General features: G+C 38.2%; 2 protein-coding genes and 2 pseudogenes across 2 annotated transcripts; all 4 read right to left on the bottom strand.

Moving 5' to 3' along the window:
* Window positions 1-392: 392 nt before the first annotated feature.
* On the bottom strand, window positions 393-989 carry LOC111780350 (EPIDERMAL PATTERNING FACTOR-like protein 8). The gene is made up of 2 exons (XM_023660725.1): window positions 865-989; window positions 393-789 (listed from the first exon to the last, which is right to left on the bottom strand). Exons 1-2 carry the CDS (start codon window positions 935-937, stop codon window positions 551-553), a joined length of 312 nt encoding a protein of 103 aa, XP_023516493.1. The 5' UTR covers window positions 938-989; the 3' UTR covers window positions 393-550.
* Window positions 990-2,623: 1,634 nt separating this feature from the next.
* Window positions 2,624-4,483, bottom strand: LOC111780662 (annotated as a pseudogene).
* A 1,660-nt stretch (window positions 4,484-6,143) lies between these two features.
* On the bottom strand, window positions 6,144-9,022 carry LOC111780448. Its single transcript, XM_023660867.1, has 5 exons — window positions 8,671-9,022; window positions 7,037-7,293; window positions 6,795-6,891; window positions 6,623-6,689; window positions 6,144-6,533 (listed from the first exon to the last, which is right to left on the bottom strand). The coding sequence occupies exons 1-5, from the start codon at window positions 8,727-8,729 to the stop codon at window positions 6,480-6,482; spliced, it is 534 nt and encodes a 177-aa protein (XP_023516635.1). The 5' UTR covers window positions 8,730-9,022; the 3' UTR covers window positions 6,144-6,479.
* A 383-nt stretch (window positions 9,023-9,405) lies between these two features.
* Window positions 9,406-11,228, bottom strand: LOC111780541 (annotated as a pseudogene).
* Between the last annotated feature and the right edge of the window lie 1,263 nt (window positions 11,229-12,491).

Here is a 12,491-nt window from a genome sequence, read left to right as displayed (position 1 = left end):
GAGTTTGGCTCGTTCCTGTTGTGGAAATGGTACGTCTCTTTGAATACACAAAACCTGAACATGGTCCACCAGAAACATTGTTTTCTTGCTGCTACTCATCATGTCTAAGTTGATTACAAAACAATGGCTGTTTCATCCGAAGATAGACTCAACTTAGAACTAAGCTTTAATGTAAGATCTCACTTCGGTTGGAGACGGGAACAATGGAAACCTCTTTCTGATAGACGCATTTTAAAATTGTGAGGCTAATAGTGATACGTAATGGGCCAAAGCTGACAATATCTGCTAGTGGTAGGTTTGAGAGATTTTCTTTGCTACCGCTCTTAAATTGCATGATTATTACCGTAAACAATAGTTCATTTTCTTTAAAGGAAAAGGACAGAAAAGTCGAGTGGTCCAATGGACGGTTTATGGACAATAATCCATACATCTGATTCAACCAAAACAACTAACTTATTCGCATTAAATAATGTACTTACAAGCATTCTCCATTGGATTTCATCCCCATAAAGAAGAAACCTGGGAGGAGAATGAGCCTTTATTTTGGTTTCTAAGGTTGGAAGTACTTATCTTTACACTTACATTTCCATGAGAGAAGATAATAGGCATCATCCCTAGGGGCTGGAAGAGCGGCCTCCAAATTAGAAAAGGCACTATTATGAACCCCTTTATGGCGCTGAGAAATAACCAAAGCAGCAACACATGGCCTGCAATTCAAGCACTTGTTGAAGCACCGTGGTGGCCTTGACCCAATTACCAATTCCTTCTGCTTTGGAGAATCCTCATTCCCTGAGGCTCCAAACACCAAAAAAAAGTGAAAAAAACACCAACAAATTGATTCATAAATATGAGTATGGTGTTTACCTGATGTGGGGTGAGAGAGAGAAAGGGAAAATATGAGAGGAAGAATGAGAAGGAGAGAGCTTTTTAAAGCCATATTTGAGTGATAATTTGTGAAGGCAGAGAGAGAGAGAGAGAGAGAGAGAGAGAAATAGGGATTAATGGAAGAGGTTGTGTGTCTATGAACTATGAAGTGTTGACAAAATATCCAACAGTGAAATGGAGTAGCCTTTGTCTGCTATCAGTTTTTGGGTCCCAATTCAATAAATTCAACCTTTTTTTTTTTTTACTTTTCTTTTCCTTTTCACCAATGGAGAAACACCAGCTGACCCGGGTTCGAGTTTTTTCTTGCCTTTTAGTCTCCGAACAACTTAGATTCTATAGTTTAAGACGGTTTTAATTTACCCGTTAAAGGTGTGAAAACTTCTCCCTAACTAAGTAACGGGTCAAAGTAGACAATATCTAATGCTAACTAAGAACATGAAAATGATTATGTGAGGGCTGAAGACTTGATAAGAGGAATGTAGCTAGGAAGAGGTACAAAGAAACAAGGTCCACTGCCCACAAAAAGGACTTCTGTTTTTCGTTTGCTTCCTATTTAATTTTGCCATCCTCCCTTCATTTAAGGCTTTACCTATAAAGATGCAATTATTGGCCTCCTATGCCCACAATCTTTAATGTGTTTTGGATTTGCATGGTTATAAACTTTACATATCTATCATATTCCATTTTGTGTATGGCAAGAAAATAGAAGGAATTTCTCTTGGAAATTTAAATGAAAGGTTCATAGGATATGAATAAAGTTTGAATATTTCAACCAAGCTGCTGGAATAGTATTGAAAAAGAAAATTCAGGGACATGAAGAGATGAATCATCTCGAAAAGAGGAGAACAAAACATTCTTTATAAGGATGTGGAAATCTTTCTCTAGTAGACTCGTTTTAAAAACCTTGAGGAGAAAGCTCAAAGAGGACAATATCTGCAATCGGTAGGCTTAGGCAGTTACAAATGGTATGAAAGCCAGACACCATGCGGTGTGCCAGCGAGGACACTGAGCCTCGAACGGGGGTGAACACTGGCCGGAGTGCCAGTGAGGATACTGGACTCCGAAGAAGGGTGGATTGTGAGATCCCACGTCAATTGGAGAGAGGAACGAGTGCCAATGAGGACACTGGTACCCAAAGAGGGTAGATTGGAGATCCCGCATTGGTTGACGTTGAGTCTCGAAGGGGGTGAACACCGGGGAGTACCAATCAGGACGCTAGACTCCAAAGGGAGGTAAATTGTGAGATCCCACGTGTTAGAGTTAGAGAACGAAGCCCATGGTATCCTCATATCATTTAGGGTACCCTACCCCCCTAGAGGGTCCTCTCTCTGTCCCTATTGCCACTCCTTTCTTCTGCCGTCTCTCATCTCATCATTACCAGTGACCAAAGACAGTGAATTCTTGAAGCCGTTTGTTAAGTTTTGCTTGCTTCTTTTAGCCTTTGCCCTGCGGTGGTTTTGTCTCTTTGAATTCAATGCTCAAACACTTTTGTAACTAAATGAGACTTTAAGTACAATCAAAAGTTGCAGAGTACAACAAACAAATCCAAACCAAACCAAACCAAACCCACAAAAAAAGAGAGTGTTCTTCAACAAAACAAGTTTTTAATGAAAGGGTTGCAACCAAGACCAGAGCTTGGCTTTTGGCTACTTAGTTTTCTAGTCATTTGGTTCATTTAGATCAGTAAAAACCCAGATAGAAACAAGCATTCATGTTAATGGTCTGTTTGGTCTCTTGTTTATACGAGGATGTCACAGCTCCACAACTTCTCCACAAGCGCCTTAGTTGAGCTGCTGCTGATAGAGCTGCAACCTTTGAGGTTCAACCCCACCAGAGTCTTCCCCAATCTTTCAAGATAAGGCAAGCTTCTACTTGTTATCCCACAGCAGCCAGCCAATGAGAGTACTAACAGATTGACATGCTCTGAACGAGCAAGCGCACGGAGCCCGTGATCCGAGGCTGCACAATTCGAAACATGTAGCTCATTAAGAACTACTAACTTGTCTGCTATTGCCACTAAGCTCTTATCAGTGATCTTCCTACACCCATCAAGATTAAGCAGCTGAATGGTTGCTCCATGGAGTCTAGCCAAGGCAAGAACTGATTCGTCACTTAAATTCAAGCAGCCACTGAGATTCACTTTCACAAGTCCTCCACAGCTCTCTAGTAAAGGAAGCAGCACTGCATTTGTTAAACCATAGAGCCCCACAAGGTCAAGCTGCTGAAGCTGAGGGCATTGCCTCCCAATTGTGACTAGCCTTGCAGCAGCACCAAAACCAACGCAATGGCGTATCGATAGCCTCCGAAGAGACGAGCCGTGAAAGAGCAGGGGAATCTGCAGTGCTGTATCCTTGATTCCTGAGCACTTAACAAGTACTAAAGATTTCAGATTTGGTTCATGGTTCGTCAATGAACCGACGATTCCCGATATCGTGATCTTGTTACATTCCTCCAATTCAAGGCCTGTTAGTGTTCTTGCAGCCTTGGAGAAGGCTTCAAGTCCATCATCAGAAATGAAACAGCACTTTCTAAAGCATATCTGCTTCAAGCTTTTACATCCATTGCCTATGGCTGCAAGGCTCACATCAGTAACGCCTTGACAGGAAGTTATTGTCAATAAACTCAATAGCTTCAAAGCTTGAGCATTCCCCATCATCCAAAACCCCTTCTCAGTCACATTTGGGAGGCTGCAAAGGCTCAAATGGGTGACAAACTTTCCATAATGTCCAATCACAGCAAGAGAGAAATCAGTGATATTCAAGTTCTGAAGCTTCACTTTATGCAAAGAACACGAAGCAGACGAAATCAAACTTGAAACGCCACAATCCGAAATCAGCGGACAGTTCTTTAAAGAGATGGACTGCAGCTTAGAACATGATCTTCCAATAGCTTGCAGACTCTCATTCCCAATGTTTGGACAAGATTCAATACTTAATACAGTCAAATTCAGACAGCCTTCAGCTATTGCTATCAAAGCCCTGTTGGTGATCAAAGGGCATTGACATATATCAAATTTCTCTAACAAATGACATTCTTTAGCTATCTCCAGCACGCCCTCGTCGCCAATCGAAGCGATATTCCAAAGAGAGAGCGTTCGAAGCGATGGACAACCATGGGCTACTGATGTAAGACCAACATTAGTAGCTCCACATATGGAGTTCATCCCTTTAATAGAAAGCTTCCCTAATCCCCCATGGTTACTGGTTCCTACAGCAATAGCAGCAAGTCTTATATCTGTTGCTCTCTTCCCCTCCAAATGTCTTGTAAGATATCCATTATTACAACCACTGCTCATTTCAGTATCATCAGACTTTGAGGATCCAAATGAGTTGTTGCCATTTTCAGCCCGGCGGATAGTGCTTAGGAGCATAAGCCACCGCCTGGACACACAAGCACAACAGCTCTTTGATTTCCCAGTTTGCAAACGTTTAAAGATTTCAAAGAGGCACTCATCAGGAAGATCATCAATTGCCCTTTTGGTGGGTTGAAAATACACATCCATACTAGAAGAAATGGGCATAAAACAGCTCAAATTCGTCATAGAACTCGAGTGACACGAACAACCCGAATGAAATTCATCATCCCCCAATCAATCCATGAGCAATGTTCAGTACAATCCAACAAGAACTCCATAAAATAAGATTAAACCCAGAAATGATAATGAAAATGTGAAGAAGGGTGAAGGGAATTGGGGGAAAACAACAGGAATGATGCAAGAAATTCAATTGGGCAAATGGGTTGAAGACAAAGGTTGAGAAGAATGTGATGAAACAGAGAATTGGAAGCATACAATGTATGGAACATAAGAAACTAATTTCGTCTCTTTTCATTAAAAAACTAGCAACTAACTTACACAGTCAAATCATGTTTTCCTATTCTTTTTACTTTTAAACAAACTGCCACAATACCACCACTAGTTTAGCTCATCCTACAATAGGAAGATGTCTTATTTATTTAGTAAGTAAATCAATATATTAAAAGTGGTACGACCATGAATTGAAGCTAAGATAAGGACGGAGAATACAATCTTCGTCACTTGCATCATTTAGTTAATGAAAATAAAATTTCTCTCTCCTCTCTCTCCTCTCTCTCCTCCTCCTCACCGACTAAACAAAAATTTCTAGCTCATTTGATGCAAGTTACTACGAGACCTAGTCTGCATGTTAAGTGGACATATGTAAATATATATGAGAAAGGTTAGACACTAAAATTGAAAATATGGAAATATGGAAATGATAAATATTTAGATTATATATTTTAATGAAAATATATTATGGAATACATAGAATGAAGCATGGATGGCGTCTATTAACAAGTTTGAATTAATAAATAATACTTTTGATAAAGTAAGAAAACTAGGAATTCTTCCCCCATTTATTCAATTATTACCTTTTTTAATTAAAAAAAAAGAGAGGAGGATAAGGTTTTAAAAGCTAAAAAAATTTAAAAAAAATGATGTGGGAAAAGGATTTGTATTTGAATTAGAAGAATGTGGTCATATATTACACATTGCTTCACCTAAAGTTAAAAAAACCAACCATAAAAGCTAAGTTTTGGCTATCAATTTGCTCCCCACTTTCCCTCAAATCCCTTAATCCACACCTCAACCTTCACTTTTTGTATATTTGGTTAAAACCCATAAACGTTTATTCATTTTGGGACAAACCCCCTAAAGGCTTTGTTCGAAAAAGTTATTGTCTATTGTTAGCTTTTATGGTAGAATCAGTCGAGGCCTAAGAGGCGGTGGTTTTCCCTATAACGGTTCGATCTATAATGTTATCATTCATGGACGTTGATAAGATTTTTTCATTTAGCAGCACCTTAAGATGGTATAACCTTAAAATTAAGGATGAGGTTCAAACGACGAAAGGCATACGGTCGTGTAAATTCCACCTATTTCCATCAAGATTATCATTTCTTGAATGACATCATTAAGCTTTTTATCATTAAAAAGAGACAAAAGTTGAAGATTATTATTTAGTCAAGTGTTTTGGGGTCCAGCTCAATTTCCATGGAGGGGAATGCATGCATTTAGTTTTAAGTTGAATGTAATATATATATATATATATATCATTGGATCCTCCTAATGGGATGAAGAGGTAAATAAATGAAAAAGAAGCCCATGGTATCTGAAGATGTGTGATTGGTCAATGCAGGTTGGCTCAATAAAAACAATACCAAATTCCAATTCAAATCATTTTTTTCCCTAAAATTTCCATCCAACTTCACTTAACTTGAAAAGTTTTGAAACTAGGTAGTGAATGGCGGAGAGTTTCAAAGTGTTCTTATTCATAGAATGAACAGCGGAGAAAACCGAAGCAGAATGCATACAAAATGGTAGATATCTATCTATCTATCTATCATTCTATATTGAGTATCGAGTTCTTCTTCTGCTGTCTCGGTTTTAAGAACCCAAAAGCGCTCGAGCGCATGATGGTGTTAATACATTTGTACACCTGAAAAATGCAGGAGGATTGATAAAGATAAAGAGAAAGATGAAGATAAAGAAAAACACCCTTTTTGCTCCTTTTGCAATCCGTACACTGAGAAGCTTCCTAGAGATTCAAGGAATGTATCCAAAATAAAAACCAGTTTCAATCATATAGGCCCTCTTGTTCCCATACTTCAACAAGAAAGTTCACCATTTCCTGTCCAAACCAAGATTTTGAATCTCTTATTCGTAGAACGAACAGTGATTGGAGAATGAAAAAATGACAAAACTTCACAGCGAACTTACCGACAAAGGAATTCGATGGGGAAAAGGCTGTCTCGTACCCAGTAAACTGTCATATGTTGCACGCCAACTGCATACAAATGCATACGTATACGCATGGTATGATGATTAATACACCTTTCATACCTCTATGATACCTACTATTTACAAAGGCACACGAAGCTCGTAAACTGACCTGATTTTTGCCTTCTGTCGTTCTTGAGTTTCATCCGTTGTGTTTGTATTACTACTTCCAATCCACTGCAACCTAGTCTGGTTCCAGAGAAGCAAACCTGAAAGCAATGAAGATAAGTAGATTGCTCGTCTCCATATTGACCAGGTTATAATGAAGAAACGATAGCTCGTTAAATGCAGTTAATTATCTCGAATGTTACCCACGACTTCAACAAAGATCAGATGATAAAGAGGGAAACTTGCCATGGTTTACATATTCAGAAGGGTTGCTCACACTGCCACCAACATTGCTTTGACTGTGTGTGAGGTTTGATGTACTGATAGACGAGATGCTTCGTTGAGACTGAATGGTGCTGTTATCCAAATCACACGTGCTTGTGCTCCAAAAACCATCGGATATGCTCGGTTTCTTGACTACTCGTCCTTGAATTCTTAATCCCTTAGATGGCTCATCCACAGCAATAATAGGTGTGGGCTTAGTGCAGCATCCAAAACAACCCCTGCACTGTTATAAACCTAATAAAGCAGTATATGCTATAAAATTGCAGCAAAAACATAGCATGTGCACCATTCATCAATAATGCAAGGCAGTTGTCAAATATTTCATTTATGGTTAGATGCACACACACAACTATTAACAATAGAAATTATGAGAACGCACGTTCTACATTGAATGTAGAATGATCATTGATTAATCCTAAATTGCTCGAGTTCTCATGATGAATTGAATGGATGTCACCATGAACACAAGCAGAACACTTCGGAAAAAAGAACGTGCACGTTAAAAACCATGGCAACCGAATATTATAGTACAACATAGGTTGGATGACAACTACGACATTCCCACATCAGTTATAAGGGTGTGGAAACCTCTCTCTAGTGGACGCGTTTTAAAACTTTGAGGGGAAGTCCGGAAGGGAAAGTCTAAAGAGGACAATATCTGCCAACGGTGGGTTTTGGCTATTACAACAACAATGATTACGCATTTACTCATGAAGTTGTAAGCAATAACACCATTTAAACAGGGCGAAAAACGAAAGAAGAGCCTAAGGGAAACTGGGAATGATTGTGCAGCAATTAAACATCTCAACTACAATTCAGAAACAAAATTCAGCTTCTACAGAACTAAGAGAAGTGTGGGGGTTTCATACTTCCAAGCATAAACTTCGAATATTAATGAATTTAGTTTCATTTTTTCAAGGATCCACCTTGATATCAATTCTTTCTACTAAATCAGCACAAGAAAACTATAATCTTAAGGCTACAGTCTACAACAGACAAGTATTAGGCGGCTAATACCCTCTTGACAACTCCATGGATTCACACAGCACAAGGGTAATGCAATATGAAAGCAAAAGAATTATGTTCAAAAAGAATTATGTTCACAAGCAGTTTTTGAATTATGTTCAAAAAGTAGAGCTCTAAGCTCTACTTCCTTCTCGTAAATGAACAAAAGTTATAATAATCTATGATGGATGATAATGGATTCTTTAGTATTTGACCTTTTTGATCGGGGATAAAGTTGTTAGGGCAACCTCATAAAGGAATAAGACTTGGCTTTTCACTTTCTTCGCCCAGAAAACAAACAAGAAATGAACTAGTTCATATTATTGGCCCCATTTCCGCACAACTTGGAATATACACAATCAAAATTGAATACTCAACAAGCTCTGTAAAACCAATAAGTAATCAAAATTCTTTCATATTAATCAAAGATGCCCAAAGAAAACTGTGTACTGCTCAGTAAGTCAAAAAACAGAATCATTCACAAGGGATACACAAAAGGGGCATCACAGAACTCCATTAGGATCAAGGATTACATATAAGTCCTTTCCAAAACTGCATTGAATGATAAGTGAGGAAGATAAAGAACTTACCCCATGCAAGCGAACAAGCGGCTGATCCACGCGGCGAAGGAACTATTCAGCATGACCATGTTGATGATGAGCCGAAAGCGCAGAGAAGGGCATCGATTCAGGGAAAACCAATGGGAACCCAAAACCCAGCAAACTGGAAAGGGATAGAGTGGACTTTGGGGCCAAGAGAACTGAAAGTTAGATGAGAGAAAAAGGGAAAACTCGAGTGGAAGTGAGAATCAACCAAATACCATAAAAGAAAATGGGTGGGTTTCCTAGAAACTCAGAAATCAGAAAAGAAAAAGAGATGGGTATCGATGTGGAGTAATGAATTCCTCCGGGGGTAATATGGATAGTTCAAGTGATGGATTTTTGTTGGTGGTTTATACTCCCTTTTATGTGTGGCTCTGGCCCCCACTCCCCACTGGGTTACCATTATCAGCAGCAAAACACAGTGATTTCTTATTTAATCTACTACTTGGACCTTCATTTATGATATTCAAATCACGCTGGTTTTGTTTTCCTCGCCAATTTTTCAAAGTTCGAGACCAAATTTTCTAACCTTAGAATAAATCATACCAAATCTTCAACTTTAGAATAAATACTTCATCCATAGATAACTTAAAAGTTACCCTTTTAAACATCAATGATCCAATGATCTATATTTACTTGATTCTTAGAAATCTGTATACATTTAAACTTGACAATGATCTATATTTAAACCTAATCCACTAAAAAAGTAAGTTAGAATTGAAATAGATATGGCAAATGAGACTAAAATAGAATTCAAACTTTTCTTAACTTGTTAGCATACAAATTGATTCATCATATGTTGATGGATTTGAGGATTATTTAAAAGAAAATTAAGGATTGCAAGTCATGTTGATAGTACAGGGCGCAGTTCAGTTCTGCCGCCACTTTTCAGAAGCTGAAAATGAAAATGATCGACGGCTCAATGTAACAGCTCGTCCTGCCAGTCTAAATATCAAAACCAACTCAAACAGAACAAAACTCAGAGCAGCTGAGCTTTTTTCTTGTTAGAAGGAGCAGAATCAAATTGTAGAAATTTTCGTGGCTCTCAGAAATCGAGATGTTTGTGATCGTGGACTTCAGCTAATTGTGTTTCTTCAACAGGATTGAAGCCGGACCCATTCTCCAACCAAACAACATTGTTGGCTCATGCTTTTGGGGGAGGAGAGAAGCCAGACCTGTTCGTGAGCTATGACTGGGAAGAATCTCTTGCTTCACCTCACTACTTGGGAACCTGAAAAGGCGGGTCACGTTTGATGCAATTAGCTACAAGAATCATGTGATTAGTCCCAAGTAAAAACCTGAATACCATCATCCTACATATGGATGTGTTAATAAGTCCCAAGTAATGAGGAATGAAAAAATGACTTCCAACAATCCCCAAAACTAATCTCTAGCTGCATGGTAGAGAATGAAACTGGAAGAAGACTTGCAAGTGATAAATTTAAGGAATCTGGCCTCAACATCATCTTTATACGAAAATAAAAGGCAACATACTTTTCGGTACTCAAGAAATAGCAAAGTTCTACAATTTGATGTAGGAGTTATGTCCATTTTTGTTTACATAAGTGCATAACTCCATTCGGTTGATGATGGTAGGGAGGGAGTCTCACATTTGCTGATTAAGAGAATGATCATGGGTTTATAAGTAAAAAATATATTTCTATTGGCATGAGACCTTATGCTCAAAGTAGACAATATCATACCATTGTAGAGGTTTGTGGTTCCTAACATGGTATCAGAGTCATACCCTTAACTTAGTCATTTCAATAGAATCCTTAAGTGTCGAACAAAAAAGTTGTGAGCCTCAAATGTGTAGTCAAAAGTGACTAAGTGTCGAACAGAAGATGTATTTTGTTCAAGGGCTCTAGAGAAGGAGTCAAACCTCAATTAAGGAGAAGTTATTCGAGGGCTTCATAGGCCTCAAAAGAGGTTTTACGGTGTATTTTGTTCGAGGGTCCCACGTTGGTTAATTAAGAGGATGATCATGAGTTTATAAGTAAGGAATACATCTCCATTGGTATGAGACATTTTGGGAAAACCAAAAGTAATATCATGAGAGTTTATACTCAAAATGGGTAATATCATACCATAATGGAGGTATGTGTCCCTAACACACTCATGCAATGCCCCTATGTAGTAAATCGTCAGTCCTTATCTTGAGTTATGCAACAACTCTCCTCAATGGCAAAAGGCATAATTCTTCAAACTTTTCCATCTTAACGGATAAACGGATGAAATATGCATTCAAAGACTAAGAACTGACAATGCCCAAATCAAAGGAAAGGGAAATACTCACAGGTGGGGAGAAGGTCATTCACTAGCAGATGTTGATAGGCATTGGCGTTGCTTGTGTTTGGGATTGGATCAGCAGTATACATACACTCGACCTCGACGCTTCACTGTCCTACAAAACTCGCACATCTTCTTCACTGAAGCACGTACTTTCATGGCTGGAGGAACAAAACACAAACATAAAACAAAGAAATGAAACGTAGTGACATGCAGAAAAATAGAAATGAAACACTGAAAATGCTCGTAGAAAATGGCCAAACCAATGAGCTCCCCTCAACCTCCCCCCTCCCGACTTCCAATCTCATTATCAAATACCAAGATTTAACAGCATTAACCCAATAAAAAATTCTTCCTCAACTATTCAAAATCCAAAACTCGGACAAGGTTAATCGAAACAATCAACATTTGCATAAATTTTACAGCAAGAAGCCTGGGAAATAGCTGTACAATAGAAGTTAAACTAGAAATTTCCGAATTGATTCACAGAAATTAGATCCTTATCCCACGATTGTCACTGATGCTGAAAATTGTTAAAACAGATATCGATACAAAACCCTAAAAATTTGACAATGAACATGAAAAGACGCTTCAGTAACTCCAATCTGAGGCAAAGCTTAACCTAGAAGATGAACGAGTTCTTAGCCAAATACCTAGGAATCGGGAGCGACGGCGTAAAGCTAAGATGAACGCAATACCTTGGATTGGTGAAATAAATTATTAGAAATAGATTACGTATGTAAATTAATTAAATGCATTTTGTAAGGTAAATTGATTATTTTATTAACTCGGTGATTAACAGAGAGACATGTTACGGAAATTCCAACAATAATCGAATGACAAATTAATTAATTTATAACTTAAAGTTTATCCAATCANTCTTTTTTTTTTTTTTTTTTTTTTAATTACATATAATTATAATAATTATAATAAAGCTCCTTTTTCAAAGCTTCAGTCATTGAAATGTCACCTACCCTTCACCTAAAATGCCAAACTAAAACATCTTTATCAATAATTCATCACTCTCACCCATCATACATACTTTATTATAATATTCCAGAGAATATTTCTGACCTTGATTATAAATCTATGATCGTTTCCTAAATTAGTCGATGTGGGACTTTCATCATCCATGATCATTCCCTAAACTAGCCGATGTGGGACTTTCATCATCCAACACCTCCTCTCGAACAAAGTACGTTTCTCCTTAATCGAGGGGGACTCAGGACTTTCATCATCCAACACCCTCCCTCGAACAAAGTACGTTTCCCCTTAATCGAGGGGGACTCGGGATTTTTATCGTCCAACGCCTCCCCTCGAAGAAAGTACTTTTCCCCTTAATCGAGGGAGACTCCTTTTTCTTTTGGAGTCTTAGTCATTTTTTGCTATGCCTTTGAGGAGGCTCGACTCCTTTTCTTTTGGAGTTATTTGTTCAACATTTGAGGATTTATCAATTTATTGGCATGACTAAGTTTAGGGCATGGCTCTAATACCAAGTTAGTAATTTTTTTACTATGCCT

Source organism: Cucurbita pepo, chromosome LG18, assembly GCF_002806865.2.
Source record: "Cucurbita pepo subsp. pepo cultivar mu-cu-16 chromosome LG18, ASM280686v2, whole genome shotgun sequence".
Lineage (NCBI taxonomy): Eukaryota > Viridiplantae > Streptophyta > Magnoliopsida > Cucurbitales > Cucurbitaceae > Cucurbita > Cucurbita pepo.
This window is presented reverse-complemented; position numbering and strand designations above follow the sequence as displayed.

Coding starts and splice junctions, on each gene's coding strand:
- LOC111780448 (XM_023660867.1), bottom strand. CDS start 8,729: ATGGTCATGCTGAATAGTTCCTTCGCCGCGTGGATCAGCCGCTTGTTC. Junction 7,294..8,670: donor CGCTTGTTCGCTTGCATGGG/GTAAGTTCTTTA, acceptor ATAACAGTGCAG/GGGTTGTTTTGGATGCTGCA. Junction 6,690..6,794: donor CGACAGAAGGCAAAAATCAG/GTCAGTTTACGA, acceptor ATTTGTATGCAG/TTGGCGTGCAACATATGACA.
- LOC111780350 (XM_023660725.1), bottom strand. CDS start 937: ATGGCTTTAAAAAGCTCTCTCCTTCTCATTCTTCCTCTCATATTTTCC. Junction 790..864: donor TCTCTCTCACCCCACATCAG/GTAAACACCATA, acceptor TTGGAGCCTCAG/GGAATGAGGATTCTCCAAAG.